This window comes from Mauremys reevesii, linkage group 15 (genome assembly GCF_016161935.1).
Source record: "Mauremys reevesii isolate NIE-2019 linkage group 15, ASM1616193v1, whole genome shotgun sequence".
Lineage (NCBI taxonomy): Eukaryota > Metazoa > Chordata > Testudines > Geoemydidae > Mauremys > Mauremys reevesii.
Window position 1 is genome coordinate 7,576,795 of NC_052637.1, and position 23,845 is coordinate 7,600,639.

Genomic DNA, 23,845 nt, shown 5'->3' on the forward strand with positions numbered 1-23,845 from the left:
GGGCAGCATGCCGCTGGGGGCGCTCTGCCGGTTCCCGGTAGGGTGGCAGGAGGCTCCGGTGGACCTCCCGCAGACACGCCTGCAGGCGGTCCACCGGAGCCATGGGACTGGCAAGCAGCAGAGCGCCCCCCGTGGCGTGCCGCCGTGCTTGGGGCGGCGAAATGGCTAGAGCTGGCCCTGCTGGTTAAAAAATGGGAAACAAAGGGTAGGAATAAATTATCAGTTTTCAGAATGGAGAGACATAAATAGTGGTATCCTTGAGGGGTCAGTACTGGGACCAGTACTATTCAACATATTCATCTGAAAAAATGGGTAAACAGTGAGGTGGCAAAATTTGCAGATGATACAGAACTATTCAAGATAGTTAAGTCCCAAGGGAGACGAAGAGCTACAAAGAGTATCACAAAACTGGGTGACTGGGTAACAAAATGGCAAATGAAATTCAATGTTGATAAATGCAAAGTAATGCAAATTGGAAAACAATCTTAACTATACATACAAAATGATGGCATCTGAATTAGCTGTTAACACTCATGAAAGAGATCTTGGAGTCATTGTGGATAGTTCTGTGAAAACATCCACTCAATGTGCAGCAGCAGTCACAAAAGCAAACAATGTTGGGAATCATTAAGAAAGAGATAGATAATAAGACAGAAAATATCATATTGCCTCATAGTGTGTGCAGATCTGGTCACCCATCCTAAAAATATATATATTGGAATTAGAAAAGGTACAGAGATGGGCAACTAAATGGTGAGGGGTATGAAACAGGAGGAGAGATTAAAATGACGGAATTTTCAGCTTAGAAAAGAGATGACTAAGGGGGATATGATAGAGGTCTACAAAATCTTGACTGGTGTGAAGAAAGTGAATAAGGAAATGTTATTTAATCCTTCACATAACACAAGAACTAGCAGTCACCCAATGAAATTAATAGGCAGCAGGCTTTTTAAAAACAAAAGGAAGTACTTCCTCACACAATATAAAGTCAACCCAGGGAACTCTTTGCCAGGGGATGCTGTGAAGACCAAAACTATAACAGGATTATAAAAAGAACTAGATAAATTCCTGGAGAACAAGTCCATCTGTGGCTATTAGCCAGGATGGGAGGGATGCAATACCATGCTCTGAGTGTCCCTAGCATGTTTGCCAGAAGCTGGGAATGTGCAACAGGGGATGGTCACTTGATGTTGATTACCTGTTCTGTTCATTCACTCTGAAGCACTGGCCTTGACCACTGCTGTAAGACAGGATACTGGACCATATGGACCATTGGTCTGACCCAGTACGACCATTCTTATGTAAAAATTAATTATTATAATAAAAATGTTTAATACAGAATCTCCCCAACATAATGACCTCCCAAGATAGCAACAATGTGAGATAACAACCTTGGCAAATAATGCATGTTAAAAATCTTGGCCTACTAGGAAACATATTTATATAAGTTTCCATTCCCAGTCACAAATCTAGCATTCTGGAGCAAAGTAACTAAAATATAGTCCAACAAACAAATGTTTATTTAACATGCCCCTCACTTTTCTCTCCACCGCACTCCACTCACCGGTGTTGTCCTTGGTTAGTGGAGACTCAGAGTTCAGAGGTGCTTTCACATGAGTACAACTTCCAGGTGGGGGACAAGAAGGCACCTTGCTTGTTCCTCCAGTTGCTCACTGTTCGCTCTGGCCATGTCTGTTCATTGTGCCACCGTTCACTCCACCGCTCTGTTGCCAATGGCCCTGCGCAGTCACCTTCTGCTGCCACCTGCCACTGTGACCTCTGCGAGTTGGTCTCTTGAGGTTCCACCAGCTCTCAGTGATTTCAGCTGAGCTATGAGTGGGGGAACCTCACTGCTAGTGCAGTCTGGGCTGTCTCTTACACAAAAACACTGTACCCACTGGAACACTGTCCCCACAACAGGACTAAGCACTTGGACCTGATTGTCAGTGATTTCCCAGCAGTGGTCACTTAACAAAACAAAAGACTCTCTATGGTAAACAGTGGTGAGGGACATGTCCCTCCCTCTCTCAATGCCTTCAAATCAGCACAGGCTAAGTACAGTTCTACCGTCCTTTACTCATACAATAAGAAGAACATTTAATTCCCCATTTCCCCCACATTCAAGTGGTTCGTAACCCAACAACAGCCAAAATCTATCACTTGGACAACACAGCTCTGTTTGCTGGATACCTAGGTAGATTAGGTGTGAATGTAAATATAATCTGGCCCTGAAGCTTTTCCCCACAGTCCCAGCTCATCACTAGCTGTCAGGGAGAGCTCATTTAGACTTTGCTTACAAATCATCATTTGAAATTATTAGGTTGGCCAACATCACCGAAATGAATGCACTGACATCATAAAAAACAACAGCTGTATAAGGAAGCAAGGAAGCTAGTCTATGTTCATACTTTTCAAATCTATTATACTTTTTCAGATACACATATTTTATCATACACTGTATAAACTTTTAAAGTGTGTGTTAATGTTTCAGTTTAAATTCAAACAGTCACTAAATTGGTATGTAACTAGCTCACAAAACTGTGGGGAGGGGGTGTTGGGGATATTCAGGGTGGGTGTAGGGAAATCACCCTGTCTGATGGGGGGACAGAAAGGAGCCGGGCAGATCCCAGGGATGGGGGAGAAGGGAGGTTTCTAGGGAGACTCGGGTTGTTCCAGAGGATCCAGGCATGATGGGGAGTCAGGGACGCTCTGGTAACAGACTGGCACGGGGAGCAGATGGTTAGAACTGGTGTCTTGTCTCCACACCGCACTCACTGGCTACCAGCCTTGGACTGGAGCTACCAGCTCTGCTCCCCTCGCTCTGGTCATGGTGCTTTCCGTGTTTTGTCCCTGGGTTCTTCCCAAGGATCCCTTCTGCCCCCCTCCCAGCTTGCTCCCCAATGTGGGCACTGATTGCAGCTCCCCGGGGCCGTCGGGCATCTGGATGTCGGCAGAGAAGCTCCTGTTGCTCTGGGTCAGGGACTGGTGCTCTGCCCACTCAAGATAGTCCCCTATTTCCCCCTCCTTGTTTTCCAAAATCATCCACCTTCTCCTGATGGGCGCCCAGACAATCCCCTGCATTGTTGGAATTGATCAGATGCAGCCATCGAAACAGACCAGGGCCATCGGGTTAAGTGCAGGGCCTCATGTTGCGAGGCCAAAACCAGATCAAGATATTAGAAGCACTCTTAGGTTTTGGCTACTGGTGCAGCTGCAACACTGTACGCTCTCTAGCGCGGGGGTTCGCACTACAATTTTTTGGTATCCTCAGAGTACGGCCACCAACTTTTGCTGGTGGCTACTCTGACAATTTTTCCTAAGATACTTAACTTTAGGATAAACAAATAAATATGCACATACCCCTGCCCATAGCCTGGTAATTTATTAATGTTGGGTTTGTTTTGCAGACTCCATAATAAAAATAATGTACTGCTGCCTCTATTCTTTACTGGACCTACACAGAATAGAAACACAAATAAGGTGAAAACAATGAGGACTCCTTGTAGCACATTAGACACTAACAAATTTATTTGGGCATAAGCTTTTGTGGGCTAAAACCCACTTCATCTGATGGATGGAGTGAAAATACAGGAGCAGATATAAATACATGAAAGCATGGTGGGGGGGGGGGTTGTTCTACCAAGTGTGAGGTCAGTCTAACAAGATAAATCAATTAACAGCAGGATACCAAGGGAGGAAAAATAACTTTTGAAGTGGTAAGAGAGTGGCCAATTACAGACAGTTGAGAAGAAGGTGTGACAAGAACAATAGGGAGAAATTAGTATTAGACTGACCTCACGCTTGGTAAAGCAACCCCCATCCTTTCATGTATTTATACCTGCTCCTGTATTTTCACTCCATGCATCTGATGAAGTGGGTTCCAGCCCACGAAAGCTTATGCCCAAATAAATTTGTTAGTCTCAAGGTGCCACAAGGACTCCTCCTTGTTTTTGCTGATACAGACTAACACGGCTACCACTCTGAAACCTGTCACAAATAAGGTGCTTCGCATGTTCTTCTCTTTTGTTAATTGTTGTTTCTCTTGCTTTTTTTGGTTGCTTTTTATTTAAAAGACTTGCTAGCTAGTAAGTCTGGTTCTGTGAAAAGTGATGTTTGTACGTTTGTTAATTCTGCGTTTCACAGCAGCAGACTTGCTAGCGAGCTGGGATGCAGCGAAAAGCGATTAACAAACACACAAATATCGCTTTTCACAACAGACTTACACAGACTCAGCAAACTGGGGGGAAAATTAAGCCCGAGATGGGACGTGGGTAGAGAGGCAGTGGGGACCAGCGGCAACAGGGGTAGTGGTGAGCCCAGGGCTCAAAGCCCTGCAGCAGAGGTCCAGAGCTTGCTACTGTAGGGCTGGAGCCTGGGGCTGGAGGTGGCAGCGGGGGCCAGGAGCGATGGGTGGGTGGGTGGGGGGATGGTTGATCCTGGGGCTGGAGCCCAAAGCCCCATGGCTGGAGCCTGCTGCCTGCCACCCCAGGTCTGAAGCCGGAAACCGGAGCCCCACTGCCCCTGACAAGATGGGACCTCACACCGGCTGCCTGATCCTCTGGCGTTTGTGGCTCCAGAAAGAGGCTGGGATGAACCCCTGCTGGTGGCCCCGAGGGAGGGGGCAGCTGCTTTACACCCCCCCCAGTCACGGCCCAGGAGGCTGTGGCAGCAAGAAAAGCCCCTGGTGGCCAAATTTGAGAAATGCTGCTTGAGTGTATCCGCTCGGCAGCAGCTGTTAGTGGGGGAAGCTTAAAAAAAAAAAAAAAAAAAGCCTCCCCCAGCGCTCTGGCAGCTCAGGTTCAGACCAGAGCAGAAGGTATAATAGGCCAGGGGAGGCCTGGGCTGTGGTGGCCCTGCCTGCGCTCTGCCTCTTCCCCTCCCTGCTTCAGGACCCTTCCCTGAGCCCCCCAGTGCCTGTGAGTCCTTCCTCCACTCCACCTCCACCTCTACCTGCCGGAGGTTCCTGCTGCTCACCGTGTTCCTCCTCTGGACAGCCTGGGCAGGCGGCTCGGGATGGCTCAGGCTGGTCTTACTGGAAATTCCAGGAGGTGACGCACTCTATATGAAATGATGGTGAATATAATGTAACTGGGATATGCTTCATGCAAAAGGTCTCGTGAGATATCATCACAAAGCCTGTAATTTACTGAGTGTGATCATCCTATTTGTATAAAAGTATCACCCTTGTACCTGAAACTAGAAATATAAAATATCACTCTGAGGGCCTATTGTAATTATGCAAAGTGTGGGCCTTTAATGGTGGTTTGGAATCTTGATGGCTCCCATGAACCAGGACAATTGTCTCTAGATGGCTCTGGTTTACTTAGGTGTGTTGCATAAAAGAATAAATGGACACAAATCAGACGTCAAGAATTATAACATTCAAAAACCAGTTGGAGAACACATCAATCTCCCTGGTCACTCGATTACAGACCTAAAAGTCGCAATATTACAACAAAAAAACTTCAGAAACAGACTCCACTGAGAGACTGCTGAATTGGAATTAATTTGCAAATTGGACACCATTAAATTAGGCTTGAACAAAGACTGAGAGTGGATGGGTCATTACATAAGTAAAACTATTTCCCCATGTTTATTCTCCCCCACCCCGGGTTCCTCACACCTTCTGTCAACTGCTAGAAATGGGCCATTTTGATTACCACTACAGAAAGTTTTTTTTTTCTCTTCTGGTGGTAATAGCTCACCTTAACTGATCAGTCTTGTTACAGTGTGTATGGTACACACATTGTTTCATGTTTTCTGTATATATATAACTATATAACTTCCTACTGTATTTTCCACTGCAGGCATCCGATGAAGTGGACTGTAGCCCACAAAAGCTTAGGCTCAAATAAATTTGTTAGTCTCTAAGGTGCCACAAGTAGTCCCGGTCTTTCTGTTTTACTTGTAAGTCTTCCTGTATACCTGTGTGCTGGCAAGTGGGTAATGAACTCTTACAGTGACATGTGATCATGTCACCCGAACTGGATTCCATCTTTAACCTGGTGCTTTTCCATTGTGTGTGTGTGGGGGGGGACGGGACCCAGAGAGGGACAAAGGATTCCTGCCTTATGGAAAAGGTACATAAGTGGGTGGAACAGAACAAAGGGAGGCAGCCATCATGAGAAATCCTCACCTGAGCTGGAACAAGGGCTGTACCAGGGGAAAGAATTGTGCCCACACTAGAAAGATGTCCAGTCTGTGAAAGAAACTTATTGAAACATCTGAGGGTGAGATTTTATCTGTATTGAATTTTTATTACTGTACTAGACTTGTGTGTTTGTTTTTTATTTTGCTCGGTAATTCACTTTGTTCTGTCTGTTACTACTTGGAACCACTGAAATCCTACTTTCTGTATTTAATAAAATCACTTTTTACTTATTAATTAACCCAGAGTATGTATTGATACCTGGGGGAGCAAACAGCTGTGCATCTCTCTCTCTCAGTGTTATAGAGGGCGAACAATTTATGAATTTACCCTGCATAAGCTTTATACAGGGTAAAATGGATTTATTTGGGGTTTGGACCCCATTGGGAGTTGGGCATCTGAGTGTTAAAGACAGGAACACTTCTGCAAGTTGCTTTCAGGTAACCCTGCAGATTTGGGGCAAGTAATTCAGATCCTGGGTCTGTGTTGGAGCAGACGGGAGTGTCTGGCTCAACAAGACAGGGTGCTGGAGTCCTGAGCTGGCAGGGCAGGAAAGCAGGAGCAGAAATAGTCTTGGCACATCAGGTGGCAGCTCCCAGGGGGTTTCTGTGATCTAACCCATCACAGTGGGTGGGTGCCTCCCCCAGCCTTGTGGGAGGAACCACTGGACACCCAGGACCCAACTGAATTTGGGGACAACTAAGAGATAACAGGGATGAGAGTGGGGATCATAAGTTCAGAACTAGGGATCCAGAGGGGGGCACTGAGGAGAGAACCCCGGACAGCACCCGCTGCTCCTCAAAGCTGTCTAAGGAGCCAGCAGGTGATGCCCAGAGAAACTCTGCCTGGATGCGTGAGACAAGGGAGGAACTGAAATAGGCCCCACAGTCGCAGAGCGCCCCCTCGTCCAGCATCTTCCCCCTGGGATTGTAAATGGCCACTTAGACCAGTTCCAGGAGGATGTTGACAAGATCCACGGACAAGGTGTGAATATATAAAGAGGTGTGGGGTAAAGTGCAGCCAGAACCTCAAGAGGAGCATAGGCGACAGGTTTGTATAATTTTTGGTGGTGTCCAAAATGGTGGTGCCCACCCGCTCCCGCCCTGTAAGCCGATATAAAATGAAGCTACAACGCGTCGGCACCACAAGATTACAAGGGTCATTTAAAAGTGGAAAGTCAGAAGCAGCACTTGCCTGCTTCAATATACGGTATTAAATTTGTTGTACCTGTTGTGAAAAAGTGGGAATGTTCTTAATGTTTTCTCTGACTCCTGTGTGGGTGCCTCAGTTTCCCCGGCAAGATGCCAACTGACGGTGTTGGGGACAAAGAGATCAGGTGGCCTCCTTGTCCGGAAGAGACACAAAGGCCAGAGGAGGGAATGTCAGTTTGGAGCTGGCTGGGGAAATGGGGAGAGGCCCAGAACTTGGGTCTGGGCTCCCCACCCCCCAAGATGGTTCTGACTGAGGGGTCCTGTTTTCTGTACCTACAAGCTCTGTTTTAGACTGTGATCCTGTCGTCTAATAAACCTTCTGTTTTACCGGCTGGCTGAGAGTCATGTCTGACTGCGGAGTTGGGGTGCAGGGATCTCTGGTTGCCCCAGGACCTGCCTGGGCAGACTCGCTGTGGAAAGCGCACGGTGTGGAAGGGCATGCTGAATGCTCCGAGGCAGGGGCGGCTCTAGACATTTTGCCGCCCCAAGCAGGGCGGCATGTGGCAGAGAGGCCTCTGCCGGTCGCCGGTCCCGCGGCTCCAGTGGACATCCCGCAGGCGTGCCTGCAGAGAGTCCGCTGGTCCCGCGGCTTCGGTGGAGCCGCGGGAGCAGCGGACCCTCCGCAGGGACACCTGCGGGAGGTCCACTGGAGCACTGCCTACCGCCCTCCCAGCGACTGGCAGAGCGCCCCCCGCGGCATGCCACCCCAAGCACGCGCTTGGCGTGCTGGGGCCTGGAGCCGCCCCTCCTCCTCGGTCAGACCCAGGAAGGTGTAAGCTTCTTGCCCTGGAGACAGTCTGCTCAGAGAGGAGGCTCCCCCAGAGTCCTGACTGGCTTTGTATGGAGTAGTTCCAAAGCATCCCAACATCCCCTTCCACACCATGCACTTAACGGAAGTCCGCACAGGCACTGACACTCCCTCCTCTGGCCTTTGTCTCTTTTCCAGGCATTAGGAGGCCACCTGATCTCTTTGTTCTCCAACACCTTCAGTTGGCACTTGCAGGAGAGTGGCCCAGGCCATCAGTTGCCCGGAGACAGGGTTTTGGCCATTCTCTGTGCAGACGGCATCACACTGGCACCCTAGGGCTCTACAACAATCACACCCCCTTATCCTACCAGCTAGATCCTTGAGAAATGCATAGGGGAAACTGAGGCCCAACACAGTATTCAGAGAAAACATTAAGAACATTCCCACTTCGTAACACCCGTATACGACTAGTTTTATACTTTGAAGGGCGTAAAATAATCAAGTTTTGTGCTAAACACAATGATATTCCAAACTGACCACCAAATTTAAGTTGCATGTTTTTCCCCTCAGGTGAGGGCTCTGGGGTGGGGCTGGGGATAAGGGGTTCACAGTGCAGGGGGGTGCTCAGGGTTGGAGTGCTGAGGGCACAGGCTCTGGGGTGGGGCAGGGCTGGGGATAAGGAACTTGGGGTGCAGACAGGCTGCCCCAGGACTAGGGCCAGAAAGTACTTCCCCACCCCCCGCCACTGGCAGCAGGGTTTGTTTCCATGGCATCCATGTTTCCTTTCCACATGTACGAGTTCCGTGTTTGCCGAAGCTGTTTACCGTATACAAGAAAAGCAGAGAAAGGGAATTTCTTTTTGTGTGTAAAAACGTCTTTGCAGCTGTTTTGTAGTCGTCGTGGTTTTTACCCAGAGCCCTCTGGGCTTTATTTAACCTCCTTGGGTTTTGTTTTTTAAAGGATTAATTTAACACCGCTAACCATTTTATTACTTTTATCAAAGAAAGCAAAGTCTATGTTTGATTTTTGTTTCCTAGTTCTTAGGGACATTAAAAACCAGCAGCAAGCTCCAGGGGAGAGACCACTCCTCCCCCCCCGCCCCCAGCAGCACACTCCCTCCGCACCACGGTCACTGCACATACTCCTAGGGCCTCTCTCAGGTCCAGAAAGCCCACTCGCCTCCTCTATGGCGGGTACCGGGGAGGGTGGGGGGAGGGTTTGCCATCATGTGTGGCCTCCCCTGCTGCTGCCCTTCACACAAGCCTCACTAGGGATGGGGCTGCCCCTTGCCCTGCATAGGGCAGGAGAGGGGACTGTAGGGTGGTTGCAGGGCGGGGGGGGGGGGGCAAGGTGTCACAAAATTCACCCAAGCCCCAGCTGCTCTGGTCTAGGAAGCTCCCCTCCCCCATCTCCCCTGTGGGTGGGTGCTGGGGGAGCTGCCATCACATGCGGCTTCCTTCCTCCCATGCTGCAGCCCGCTGCCCCTCACCCCAGCCTCACTGGGGATGGGGCTGCCCCTTGCTCAGCACTGGGCAAGAGTGGGGGTTGCGGGGGGGAGGGGGTGGCTCACAGGGCCAAACCTCACCAAAGCCCCAGCAGCTGCTCAGGTGAGTGAGGGTCACCCCAGATGTCCGTCTCCCGGCCAGAAGTCCCCTTGGCGTCTCCTCCAGGTGGGTGCCGGGGACTGGAGAGAGGGCTCCCAAGCAGGTGTGTGCCTCCTCCCCCCTCCTCTCTCCCCCTCCTGAGGTGCTCCAACCGTCTGCCCCCCGCTGCTCTCTATAGCCTTAGGCAGAAGCAGCGGCAGCCAGCCAGCAGCACAAGCAAGAGAGGAACGGGCTGTTTGGGCTGGGTTTTTTTCAGGCAGAAAACCTCCGAGATGGTGGGGGAACGATGCTCCAGGGCAGGGGGCGGGGCCCGCTCCAGGCAGGGCCAAAACCCAGCTCCAAATATTGGTGGAGCACAGCCCCCAGCCTTGAATATTCCTGGTGCTTGGGCACCATGAGCCCATATAACCTGCCGCCCCTGAGAGGAGATTCTGGAGGAGCCAGAATAGGGGCTGCAACCAGACACATTCTAGATAGGTGTGCACCAGGTTCTCCCTCACGCTGTAAAATGGGCAGGCGTAAGGAATGGGGGTGAACTGTGCCAGGTACACACCCATGCGCACAGCTTCATGAAGGAGCCTCCAACCGATATTCACGGTGGGCTGTGGGACCAGGCTGAACTATAGGCTGGTATTGTCCCTTTGGGGACGGCTTACCTGGGAATTTCTAAGCGTCCAGTGGAGAGGGGCTAGACACTGCAAAAGGCCAACAATGGTTTGTACTGAGGGTCTGGTTGGGAAGCATGGCCTAGTGGTCACAGCCAGAACCCCGGACTGCCAAGGGGGTCGTGGTAAGGAGAGTCTAGGCCCTCCCACTCTACCAGGCTCTGACCCAGGGCCCTTTTAGCTACCAGTAACCTGGCAAGCAAGACTACTTAAGTCTGTCCTCCCTGGGCCTCTTCCTCTCATCTCTCACCCTGGGGTTACCTCAGTCCAAGGCCTTCGCCTCATGGGAAAATCCAAATCCCAAGGAAGCAAGAGGGAGTCGCCATGGGGTACTTCCCTCTCTGCTTGTCTATGCGGAGGGTCCTCCCTTTCATACAGAGGATGCTTTTGAGAAGCTGCACCAGAGCCTTTGGGTTTTGCTCTCCTCTGCAGGTCTGCTCACCTTCATCACCACTTGCCAATTGGGCTAATTCGCTGCCTTTTGATTCCTCCAGCAGATGGAGCATTTGCTGCAGGTATGGCAGGGCGGGGATGGCTGCACCCAAGATGAAAACGTTGCAGCCAGAACCTGCAGTGTATGGAGCTCAGGGATGGTGAAATAACACCTCCAAGGGGCTTAAAAAACAACAACAAAGAAACCAAACCCACCTCCAGTGCTGGGGATTCCACAAGCTCCCTTGGAAGCTATTCTGGAGCTTAAATATCCACATGGTTCAAAAGCTTTTCTAATCTCTAACCTAAATCTCCCTTGCTGCAGCTTAACACTTTTACCTCTTGTCCTCCCTTCGGTGGCCATGGAGCACAACTGATCCCCAGTCTCTATAACAGCCCTTAACATGTCTGCAGACCATTCCCAGCCTGCTTTTCTCAAGACTAATCAACCCACTTTTTTTAACCATCCTCTGCAGGTCGGGTTTTTTAAATCTTTTGCTCTCCTCAGGACTCAATCCAATTTGTCTTCATCTTTCCTAAAACGTGGTGACCAGAACTGGACACAGGACTCCAGCTGAGCCAACTCCAGGGCCGAGCAGAGCAGGACAACAACCTCCTACAACACTGACGTTAATACACAACAGAATGATACCAGCCTTTTCCCCAGCTGCGTCAATAGGTGACAGCCAGAGAGCGTCTGAGTGAGTCCATTAAAGACCATTCTCCCTCCCCCCATTATTCAAGACAAGGGACACTGGGTGTTCGAGAAACTAAATTCTACTTTATTCTATTCAAACCAAGAAATAAAAGTTAATACCAATCCCCACCCGCATCCAACGCCCAGCTCAGCATGGTGGATTTCAGCCCCAGCTCAGCACATTGCTGCTCCAGCCACACAGGTGCCCCAGGGAAAGAGGAACAAGTTAAAGCTGGTAGAAAAGCGCTAACAATCCATGAGAGAGGCATTTGCCCGGCCTCCTCCTCTCAGCAACAGGGAGTCGCTGAGTCCTCTCCACATCAGTCCTCTCGGGGCTTCAATTGTAGCCCTTCGGAGTTGAAGGACGACTTCCCCCAGCACTTGTAGGATATTTCCTCTCCCTCTGGGACATGTGCAGTGAGTTCACAGTTCTCAGACTCAGATCTCTGGCTCGCAAGAGCAAACAGTGCCCTTTCAAGGCCATGCCCACCCGGCCTCCCTCTCCCCCTCCTGACTGTATCTCACATCTCCAAAGGGATCAGACAGTCACTTCCTTCCCCATTGCAGTCCCTGACTCCTGGAGTGCGTATCCAGCACTCGCCCTCAGTGCTTTGCTGACAGACACTGGTCATTTTCACTGTTCAAAGAAGCAGCAAATCTGATGTGAAAAGAAAATCAGTGAGGACTATTGTGGCAAATTATCATTTCTCTTTGGAAGTCCCCAAGAAATCTGAGCTACATCCCATCAAACTAATTTAATGTCAAATACGTGACAGAACAGCCTTCACCAAAAAGAGAAAAACCCACACATCAGGGTAGGCTAAAAACCACTTTCCTGTTCATGAAGTGAAATCCCAGAGAATCCTAAAACTCAAAATCTTGGGAACAAATTTGTCCATTTCCTGCTGAACAGGCGAAAGCTCCTTTCCTCAGCACCGCCGCATTATTTGGCTGGTTACTGACAAAAGCTTTAGCATCCTTGTGACAAAAGAAAGAGGAAAAAAAACCAAATCACCAAAAACTTCCTATCTACAAATGATCTGGATTTGGCTGGAAAAACTCCAGGTGCCACTTTACCAATAGCTGGAGGCTGGGCTTGAAGCTCGAACTGTGCTTTGGGGTTCATTTCAATTCCCCCTTCAGGAATGGGACATTTTCTTCTCCAGCCCTCAGGGGCCTGATTGAGGATCAAAGAAATCAAAGCCTGGTTCCTAAGCATGGTGAGCAAAGGACTCTGTGGTAAATGACACATGTGAAGGTGAAGGGGTAGAAAGGGAAAAGGATAAACCCTCCTCGGCTTGGGCAGAGGCTGCTGTGAGAGAAGATGTGTGAGCTTGATGGGGGCGGGAGGGAATCCCCCGGACTCACCCCGTCCCCTCAAATAACACAGAAGTTAAAACACCACATTATTTTGCTATTCCTGCTCCAGCTCTTTTAGACTCTGTTGAATGCTGGCGGATAAGGGAGAAACAGCAGAAAAAGTGAAATGCTTTACAGCAGAACCTGGAGCAATGTGAGGCTGTCTGGGAATGGGACAATCTGACTGTGAAGGGGGGACTTAGTGACTCTAACAATCACTTTGCTAATGGGGGATTGGAATAAACTGCTCAGGGTCAGTCTAGACTAGAAAAAGAGGTGGAGGAACAAAGGAGACTCACCAGCTAATCCCAACCACTTCTCCTGCCCTAGACAGACGCTCGGAGGCTGATATTATCACTCCCCATTTATTCCCTCTCTGGAAGGCACAGATTTGTCTCAGGTCACCCCGCAAGCTGCTGGCAGCGCTGGGAACAGAGCTTAGGTCTCCTGAGTCCCAGGCCAGTGCTCTATCCATTAGGCAACACTGCTTCCCTCTCACAGGCTGATGCTGCTGTAGCAGAGGTGGGAAATCCAGACTGCCAACTAAAGGCCCTGTGGGAATCAGTCTCTGCTAATGGTGCTGTCTGAATGCAGGGGGGGCAGGGAGAAGGGGCACAGGAGGTGAGAGATGAGGCAGCACCTCTCTACCCCTGTGCTCTCCCTCGCCTCTGATCCCATCATCCCCAAACACTCGATAGCCCAGCACCCAGCTCCCTCTGCTTCCCAGCTACTCCAGCCCCAGCCATTCCACCCCCAGTGTCCTCCCCAGAACCCATCGCCCTGGTCCCTTAATGGTGGATCCCCCAGAGCCCAGTGCCCTGGGGAATTCGGGGAGGGGAGGAGTTACCAGAGACACTCCCCATAGAGGAAACAGCTCCAGGTCAGTGGGGGAGCCCAACCTGGGGGCTGGTGGAAGATGGGGGGTGGGGACCAGTGTGTAGAGTGAAGGTGGGGCCTGGCCTTAGTGTCCTTCTCCTCATCTCCATGGCAGGGGGATCCCGGCTGGGAGGGGAAGGGAGTGGGGGACTTCAGCCAGGCAGAGGGAGCGGCTGGAGGAGTTTCTCTCTCTCACTTCCCCCATCTGTGGCCCATCAGCTCAGCAGCCAGAGCTGCAGCAGGGGGAGAGGGGCTGATGGGGGCTTCTCCTCCTCTGCCCGAGGTTTGCTTAGACCAGGCAGAGCCAGAGGGTCCCTGACCAACTGCTGCTCGGCTGCTGCTGGATCCTCACCCCAGCGATGGGCAGCTGGATCCTTGGGAGCCAAACACCCCTGGTGTGTGTGGGAATGAGGAAATGGGTTTGTCACCATGACTGGCCCCAGTCAGGGCACTGAGAGAATTTCCCTGCTGTGTGGAGGAGTCTCTGACGTCCAATATTATGTTTGCTCCCCTTGCACCATGTCCCACACTGAACATCTCAGAGGTTTCTTCCCTGTGTGGATTTGCAGATGCCTGATACTCCGGGAGCATCAAATTAACCTTCCCCCACATTCAAAGTCTCGCTGTTGCATGGGTCACTGAAGTGTCAAGTCAAATTGAATCTTTTCCTGCAGTCAAGCTATTCCTAGCGACTCTCACCCTTGTGGCTTCTCTCATGCTTGGTCAGCGCTGAGCTCTTACTGAAGCTTTCCCCACAGTCGAGGCATTTATAATGCATCTTTCTGGTGTGGATTTTCCCATGTCTAGTAAGATTTGAGCGGTAACGGAAAGTTTTCCCACACTCAAGGCATCCATAGGGTCTCTCTCCTGTGTGGGTTCGCTGATGTGTAATAAGATGATCACTTTGACTAAAACCTTTCCCACATTCATGGCATTTAAAGGGTTTCTCTCCCATGTGCACTCTCTTCTGGTGCAAAACAAGTCTGCACTTGTGTATGAAGCTTTTCCCACAGTCAAAGCACTTATGGGGCCTCTCTCCTGTATGGATTCTCTGATGTCTAGTAAGTTTTCTTCGGTCAGGGAAACTTTCCCCACAGTCGAGGCATTTATATGGTCTCTCTCCATGATGTTCTCTCTGGTGTTCACTAAGCTTTGACTTCTGAATGAAGCTTTCCCCACAGTCCAAGCATTTATGGGGTCTCTCTCCTGTGTGCATTTTCTGATGTAGATTAAGGGTTGATTTCACATTGAAACTTTTCCCACACTCCTGGCATTTATAGGGTCTTTCTCCTGTGTGGATTCTCCTATGTCTAACAAGTCCTGTGCTCTCACTAAAACATTTCCCACACTCAAGGCATTTATAGGGTCTCTCTCCTGTGTGGGTTTTCCGATGTGCATTAAGGGTTGATTTCAAACTGAAACTTTTCCCACACTCGAGGCATTCATAGGGTCGCTCTCCAGTGTGAGTTCTCTCATGTTCAATAAGTGCTGCATTTTGAATAAAACCTTTCCCACACTCAAAGCATTTATAAGGTCTCTCTCCTGTGTGGATTTGCTGATGTGTAATAAGCTTTGAGTTCTGAATAAAACTTTCCCCACACTCATGGCATTTAAAGGGTCTCTCTCCTGTGTGGATGATCTCATGTCTAATAAGCCCTGAGCCCTGAATAAAAGCTTTCCCACACTCACGGCATATATAGGGTCTTTCTCCTGTGTGTACTCTCTGGTGTACAATAAGCCTGGACTTGTGTACGAAGCTTTTCTCACAGCCAAAGCATTTATAGGGTTTCTCTCCTGTGTGCAGTCTCTGGTGTGTAGTAAAGCCTGACCTCTGACGGAAGCTCTTCCCACAGTCCAAGCATTCGTAGGCCTTCTGTCCTGTGTGGGTTCTCCGATGTGTAAGAAGGTTTGCACTGAAATGGAATCTTTTCCCACAGTCAAGGCATTTGTAGGGTTTCTCTTCATTGTGACTTGTCTTCTGGATGGTGGTTTCCTTGGGATCCTTCCATCCTCCATCACATTCAGAGGATTCATCCAGTTTCTTCCTGGGATAGTTTCCCAGCTGCATCTCTGATCCGTGTTGATCTCCCCAGGCTTCTCCCTGTTTCAAGCACTGGGAAAAATTCCCTTCAGCTCTGCTCAAAAACCTCTCATGCTGTTCCACTCGCTGAGGACCTTCCTGCTGCTGATTCTCTTCCTTGTTCTCACTCACTGTCCTATCACCTGCTGGGAGAGAGAGAAGCCAGACAGGAGTCACTGCCTGTGCCAGGGGGAAAGGACAGAAAGGGGAATAGCAAAGAGGGAAAACACAACACTGTGACTGTTGGGGAGATGGAGACACTGGATTCTGTCTCCGCATCCCACCCCAACACTCCCAGGGAAGGAAAGTCAGGGAGGAAATTCCAGACAGTTAACAGGATGGGTGGGAAGCCGTGACTGATATTTGCCTTGATGACACAACACCTGCTGACTGCAGCCCTGACTTGGGTGAGACGGGGCAGAACTGGGGGCTCTTGCTCATGGCACATTTCAGAGTCCCAGCTTTTTCCTTCACTCACCACATGTTTCTGTCTCAGTTTACCTGACTCCTCACCTGTGCAGGTGCCTCTCAGGCTCACACTTTCCTCAGAGGCCTGGAGATCTGGGACCCACGGCTCTTCCTCTCGTTCCAGCTGGGAGATCAGGTCAGGTTTGGGAACGGGGAATCCTGCTCAGGAGGTGAAATCAGTCAAGCTCAAGACACATGGAGCATTGGTAGAGTATCTGTCACAAGGAACATTCCCTGAGATTAACCTGACCCTACATGGGACTGTGGTAACTCAGAGCCCTTGGGAGCAGCAGATATCCGAGGCCGTGGAGGGGTTGTTATCCCCTCACTAGGAGGTCTCAGGGTAGATGCTCTGGGGGACTTGCTGACACACACACAGTTTGGGTGTTAAACTCCTGCCTATTTCCAAGCCTGCAGCACCGAGAGCCCTCCCCACAGATGGAGCAAGGTGAATGGTGTGTGAAGGAGAAAAAATACAGGCAGGACAATCCCCTGCTTTTGGCTCCTGGACAGCTGGAGAGACGGGGATGAATTAGCCTGTCCATTAGGTTTCTGACTCCCCTGTTCCCTTGAATGGGGTATGGAGATGCAAGTCTCTCTCACAGTGGCTTAGGCACCGACTTCCCCTCTTTTCCGTGGGTGCTCAACCCCGCCTCTGTCCCTGGCCCTGCCCCACCTCTACCCACCCCTTCCTCGCCCCCATATCAACCCCTTCCCCAAAGTCCCTGCCCCAACTCTGCCCCTATTCTAACTCCTTCCCCAAATCCCTGTCTCGGCCCCGCATCCTCCCGAGTGCGCCATGTTCCCATTCCTCCCCCGCCCCCCAGAGTGTGCAAACCGCTGTTTGGCGGGGATCCGGCACGCTCGGGGGAGGAGCAGGAGGTAGGGCAGGGGAGCTTTGCTGCCACAGGGTGCAGAGCACCCACAGAGTCGGGGCCTACGCACACTGGAGCTGTGAACTATGCGACCCTCCTCCTCCCCCAATCTAACTGACCAGAGAAGATCCTGACCAGAGTCAGATACGCAAACCTCACAACTTCCAATAGCTGAGGCCACAGGAATCTCTTACCCAGCGAGGTCACCGTCTCATGGTTCTCCTGCATGACGTCCCTGTAGCGGGCTCTCTGAGCGGGGTCCAGTAGAGCCCCCTGCGCCTGGGTGAAATACACAGCCACCTCCTCGAAGGTCACCGGCCTCTGAAATAACAAGAGTCCCTCACTCAGCGCCTGCTGCCCCAGCCACAATCCCAGTAGTCATGGGGGAGGAGACCCAGAAAAGCAGAATCCCATCCCCACCCTGCCAGGGCAAGGAGGCTTCAGTGGGTGAGAGCTCCTTGTCCCCCCAGCACATGGAGCAGGGCAGGGTCTTCTCATTTCCCACACGCCTGCCAGCCCCAGGCTGATCCGGGAAGCAGAGCTCTGAGCCGGGGACAGGGACAGGAATCCCAACAGATTCCCTGCCTATTTCACAGCAGCCTCTTGCCAGTGGGGTCAGGCTCCAGCACTGGGAGTCTGCTCAGTTTTCCCAGCCCTGCCCAGGGGGGTGTTTCCTGTATGAGAAATGGGGGAATGTCCCTCCCTCCTCCCACACGCCAAAGGGCCTGTTCAGAAAATCAGGCTCCAAGTTGAACATGCCCCAGCGGGTTTATCACACCCTGTCCCCTCCCCCTCTACAGAAACTCCCCCCTGCAGCTCCCTGAACATCCCCTACCTGAGCTAGCTCCATCACAGCCATTTCCCTTCCCTGTCCCCTGGAAGACGGGAGGATCTGGAGCAACAGGTGGACATGATTCCTCAACCTGTCGGGGAGAGAGGGGCGATGGGGGAGGTTTCAGAAGGGGCTTGAGTCCATTTCACACCCCGATTCCCCCCACGCTCTCTCCCTGCAGACAGACACTCTGGACTTTGCCACGGTGGGAAAACCCTCAGTCACTTTATTACAACACAGGCCCAGCCCCTCCCACCAGCACTGAACCCCTGAAACCCTAGTTTACCCCCCACCCCAACCCCCAGGGACAGAGTCACTAAGACAAATGCTAGAAAAGAGCAGAATCAAAGAAGCCACTTTGGGGGGTTCCCCCAACACTGGCCCTGAGGGCAGCGCATCCCCCCAGCAGCGGGGGGTCTAGGCAGAGGCAGGATCTGGCTTCTCCTCTGTCAGCTCCTCCCCTTGTTCCCAGGAGAGTCAGTCGGCCCAGGGGGTGCAGGGAATGGATCCGGGCAGGGCTGGGAGCTGGAAACCTCCCTCCCCACTTCTTGCTCCTGCTGCCCCTTTCGGTCTCACCCCTCCCCTTCCTGTCTCCTTCCCTCCCCCTCTGCCTGGGAGAACTGGGGACTGTCCCGTTCCCATGGGCGTTGGCTCTCCAGGGTGAGCCTGGCTGTGTCACTGGGGGCAGCAGCTCTGGGACCCCCAGGCACAGGGGGAGCCCCTCCCCCTCCAGTACAAACTCACCAGCAGGTCCCTGAACGGGGCCCTTTGTGCAGAGTCACTGTCCTGCCCGGCCCCAGCCCTTTCCCCCGGGTCTCCCCATCACCTGCAGGCTCCGGCTCAGGGGCTGGTGTGGGCAGAGCCCGAGGCTGCCCCAGGGGCTGGTTCCACCCACCGGAGAAAGCTGTGCTCTCTCCCCTCCTCCCGTTGGACACAGAAGGGGGTTAATGAAGGTCTCCCCTTGGCAAAGACCCTGCTGTGGGAGCAGTAGCTGCTCAGTCAAATCAAAGTGCAGATCAAAATGCAGGAGGCAGCTTCCAGGCCCTAATATCATGGCTAAGGCCCCCTTAGAGTCACGGATAATTTTAGTAAAACTCATGCACAGGTCACAGGCTGTAAACAAAATTTCACGGCTCATGATCTGTCCATGACTTGTATTATACCCCAGACAAAATCTTGGGAGTGCTCGGTGGGGAGGGCATGGGTGCTGGGGAGAATGTGAATGGTCAGGGGGATTGCCCGAGGGGGGGGGAGGAACTGTGGGTGCTGGGTGTTAGCGGCCGGGGAGCTACGCGGGTGATCGGGGCAGCGGTCTAGGGGGCGCTGTGGGTGATTGGGTGGGAGTGGCCCAGGACCCCCGCTGGTGCTGGGGTGCAGAGTTGGTAGGGCTCCCAGGCTCCCTACCCAGCTTCGCAGAAGCGGTGACATCTCCCTTCCTAAGCTTCTAGCTTCCATGACCTCCTGTGACAAACTCACAGCCTTAATCATGAGCAGACAGAGACAGACACCTGCCTCCTCTGCCTTAGCAGTAACCAGCCCCCCAACCCCTTATGAGGACAATTCAGCAGCATTTGCCCACCTGGACTCACACCAAAACAGACCCAGAGAACCAGGGCGAACTGATCTGCTTAACTGAACTGGAACCAGACTTAAAACATCATTTTTATTCTTCCTCAGCGAACCTGAATCTGAATTGAACTTGGAAAAAACGGCTGCCAGTTGAAATGAAATGTCCGCAATTTTCCAGCTCAATATTTATCAAAATCAAATAAAACCTACTCTGATCTCCCTCATTATAAAAGAAGACACCAAAACAACCCCCAGGCATGTGATCGCTACCGGAAAGGCCTGTCCCAGTAGGAGAAGAGAAGGGGGCAGCCCACAGGAGCAGGGAGAGATGGGGGAGAGAAGTGGGGGCTCCCTGTCCCAGAAGTTCCATTAACTCTTCAAGCTCAAGGAAACAGGCTGCTCAAGTCTTCTTCCCCTTAGACAGGCCTCTTCTCACCTGTACCCACCCCTTGAGGCAGCTCCTCCCTCCCATTGCCCCACCTGAGGCAGGCGCCATGCCCCAAACTCAGTTCCCCACTGAAGGAAGCCACAGGGCTCACTCTCAACCCCCTTCCCCTTTCTAGGGATCTCCTGGTAACTGAACCAGAACCAAACACACCGACTGCCACTGAACCTGAACCAAACCCCAATTCCGCTCCTTGCGGCTCACAGTGACTCTGGTTGGACACTGAATCCTGCGCAGAAATCAGACCAGCCCCTGTTCAGTGCTGTCAGCCCAGGAGTCAGTCCCCCCCAAATAAGGAGATTGTCTTTAAACATAAATATGAAATTGGAAACAGGGTGTGGGGGGATTCTGGGTGGACATTTGCCTGGTAAATTCTCAGTCCTTTGGGTAAAACTCCTACCAGCCCCTATCTCTGGGTGACCACCTTTTCTAAAGGCAAAAGTGGGACACATGCAGGAGCCCCGTCCCGCCTCTCCCCAAGGCCCCCCTGCTCCACCTCTTTCCTCTGTGGTCCTGCTCCCTGGCCAGGCTGGAAGCCCAGCAGTGATAACACCTGCACAGGGAGCCTGGGCCACTGCAGGGAGCCCTGGTTGGCACCTGACCAGAGGAAAGAAGATGGGGAAAGAAGATACTTTCAAATGGGGGGGGGGGGGAGAGGCTTTGTTCTGTGCCCCTTCTCTCTAAAGACAAAGAGAGAAACTAAGCAAGTATTCCTGTTCCTAATGAAATGATGCTATTTCTGTAATATTAGATGCAAGTAATAGCAAGGAAATGCGTTCGAGTATCTTTTGTTTTAGCTTGTGAATTTTCTATATGCTAAGAGGGAGGTTTATTCCCGGCTTTTTGTAACTTTTAAGTTTTGCCTAGAGGGAAATCCTCTGTGTTTTAATTCTTATTACCCTGTAAAATTACCTTCCATCCTGATTTCACAGAGGTGTTTCTTCTCCTTTTTCTCTTTGTAATAAAAGTTCTGTTTTTAAGAATCGGATTGGTGTCCTAAAACCCAAGGGGCTGGTCTGTGCTCACCTTAGTTACTCTCAAGCCTCCCCAGGAAAGGGGGTGAAGGAGCTTGGGGGGATATTTGGGGGAACAGGAACCCCAAGTGGTTCTTTTCCTGAATCTTTGTCTAACTCACTTGGTGGGAGCAGCAGTACTGTCTAAGGACAAGGAAGAATTTGCGCCTTGGGGAAGTTTTTAACTTAAAACTTGTTGGTGTCATTAGGCATAGCCCTAGGTAACACAGGAGGGTGGAAAACCACAGTGTTAATGAGGCCTTTCTGTGCCAGGCCTGAATGAGCCCAGGTTGGTGCTATGTTTGCCCAAACCACTTCCATGTTGGACTCTGATTAACCTTGCAAGTCAGAATTAAGAATGGAATGTGTAACTGCTCCTTATCAGGAGTACTTGTGGCACCTTAAAGACTAACAAATTTATTTAAGCATGAGCTTTCGTGAGCTACAGCTCACTTCATCCGAAGAAGTGAGCTGTAGCTCACGAAAGCTCATGCTTAAATAAATTTGTTAGTCTTTAAGGTGCCACAAGTACTCCTGTTTTTTTTGCGGATACAGACTAACACGGCTGCTACTCTGAAACCTGCTCCTTATCAGTGCAACTCTGAAAGCCTGTTTGTATCTGGCTTAGGGGGAGGGGGGGAGCAAAGTAATAAATCCAAAAGTAAACCAAGCTAACAGCCTTGAAAAGTTACTAACGAGATGAATTGTTTACTATCAAGAATGATTTAACTTGCTTAATGTAATTGCTAGCTATACAATGTGTCTACTATATGGGAGGGGATTAGAGGAAGGGGGAGAATAGTGGGCGGTAATAAAAATGCCTAGCTAAAATCATGTATAAAAAGGGAAACACAGCTTACATCTGTGTGCAGGATTTGAGATTGTTATGTCTCCCATGCACCTTATTTGGGCTCAAATAAACTTTGAATTGCTTCTCCACCTTGGTGTGTTTATTGAAGCGAAGCAAACCGGGCAACGAATCACTGTTTACTGCCTCAGGCCTTTTGGGCCGGCAACAAACTGGTAGAAATAAGCGTAGAGGGTCTTGCGGGTCCCCGCCTCTGTATCCCAGAGTTCAGAGTGGTGAGGGAACCCTGTCACCCCTCCTCTGGCCTGCACCCCCCCTTCCCACACACCCTCTCCTGCCCCCAAACGCCCTCCCAGAGCCTGCACCCCTCACCCCCTCCGACTCCCTCCCCTCCTGCTGCAGCCTGCACAAAGCACCAAAACTCCATCCCAGAACCTGCACCCTCCAGTCCAGCCTCGTTCTCATCAGCCCCATAATCCCCCCCTGCCCCGATCACCCTGCATCGCCCCAACCTCCCTTCAGTGCAACCACCGCCCCTGCCCCCCTCCTGCCCCCGCTCCCCCCGTACACCGGCCTCACACACCCTCTCCACCCCCCCATTCCCCCTTATCTTCAGCCCCCTCCCGGCTCCCCCCCGCAATCCCCACCCCTCCCGTGGGTCTGTCTCACCCCCAGCACGGCCCAGCAGAGCTCCCCCCGCCCCGCCCCCACCGGGGCTGGCGGCAGCTTTCCCGGGCCCCGGGCGGGAATCGCAGCCAGCTCCGCTGGGAGCAGCCTGGGGCCAAACCTCCCCCTGCAGCCCGGGGGTGCCGGGGGGTGGGGGGGGCGGGTCTCTCTCACCTTCCCTCCGAGCGGGACCCCCCGGGGCAGGGGCCGGGCCGGGCTGGGGGCTCTGCCCTGGGAGAGGCTCCTGGGGGGGAGCAGCGGGAAGGGCCCTGCTGGAGATTCCCCTCTCCCGGCTGCAGCCAGGGCTCCGGGCTCCCAGCACCAGCCGCCCCCCGGGGCTCGGGGATCTCGCCAGGAGCCTGGGAGCCAGAGTCACCGCAGCGGCTGCGAGTCACTTCCTGCGGCCGGGCCGGAGCCCAGCGCTCGCTGCCCGGAGCCGCCTCCCGGCTGCTCCTGGGTCCTAGCGATCAACGGAGCGCGCTGCAGCCTCTGCCCCAGCCCCAGCAGTTTCTCCCAGCGCTATGTAGACATCCCGCCTAGAAACTACAGGATCAATGCGGGGCAGTGGTTTCCCCAGGCATTGAAATGGGCGGGGGGGTGTTCGAATTTACAGGGGGGTGTCAGGACCAATGAGATAAATAAAAAAGATTTGAATAAAGTAAATGTTTTTTTCAGATAATGCAAATTTAACATAAGAATAATGCAAGTTACACCAAAACACATAACAGCTTTAGATTTCTAAAAATATATACATTAAAAAAAGTATTTAATTTAAATTGACTTTTGAAAAGTAAGCCATCATGGCATAAGAGGAAAGTCCTCTCATGAATCAGTAACCGGTTAAAAGATGGGAAACAAAGGGTAGGAATAAATTACACTGGTCTACAATTTTTGAGAAGTCGTCTGCTTCAGAGATAAAATGTGCTATTTAGTATGTATTTTGATGTGCTGAATTCAAATATGACAATTAAAACAACTGATTGGCTACTGTTTCTAAGGTATTTAAGTTTTTACATTTGATGTCTATGTATATTGTGTAGATAGTAGAGTTTTAATCATAAATTGTAAACCTAGGTCTTTTCATGTGTTTATGGTTGCTTTACATGATAATATTTCACCTGTCCTGTTTATGTAACACTTTAAAAATCAGCAAAAGGGTTATATAAATAAAATTTATTATGAAACAAAAGGCAAAAAACTATTATGTACATAGTTAAGTCCTATTCAGTGTCTACTCGGCGCTTCTTGGCTAGTCTCTTGTATTCATTAAATGGAGCATCTCTTGTCACTGTCCAGCAATAGTCTGCAAGCACTGATGGGCTCCATTTGCCCTGATAGCATTTCTCCAT

The 23,845-nt window shown here is 51.2% G+C and overlaps 1 protein-coding gene and 1 long non-coding RNA gene across 2 annotated transcripts in view; both read right to left on the bottom strand.

Annotated features, from left to right (window-relative positions):
* The window catches only part of LOC120383526 (zinc finger protein 135-like), an 83,696-nt gene that overhangs the window by 17,481 nt on the left and 42,370 nt on the right, over positions 1 to 23,845 (bottom strand). The window contains exon 3 of the mRNA XM_039501693.1: positions 14,434 to 15,966. Within this exon, the coding sequence (XP_039357627.1) occupies positions 14,434 to 15,966 (1,533 nt within the window). The remainder of the gene's footprint in view (positions 1 to 14,433; positions 15,967 to 23,845) is intronic.
* Positions 17,427 to 22,726, bottom strand: LOC120384002. Its single transcript, XR_005588589.1, has 3 exons — positions 22,671 to 22,726; positions 17,999 to 18,086; positions 17,427 to 17,484 (listed from the first exon to the last, which is right to left on the bottom strand). It is a non-coding gene; the product is annotated as an uncharacterized LOC120384002 (long non-coding RNA).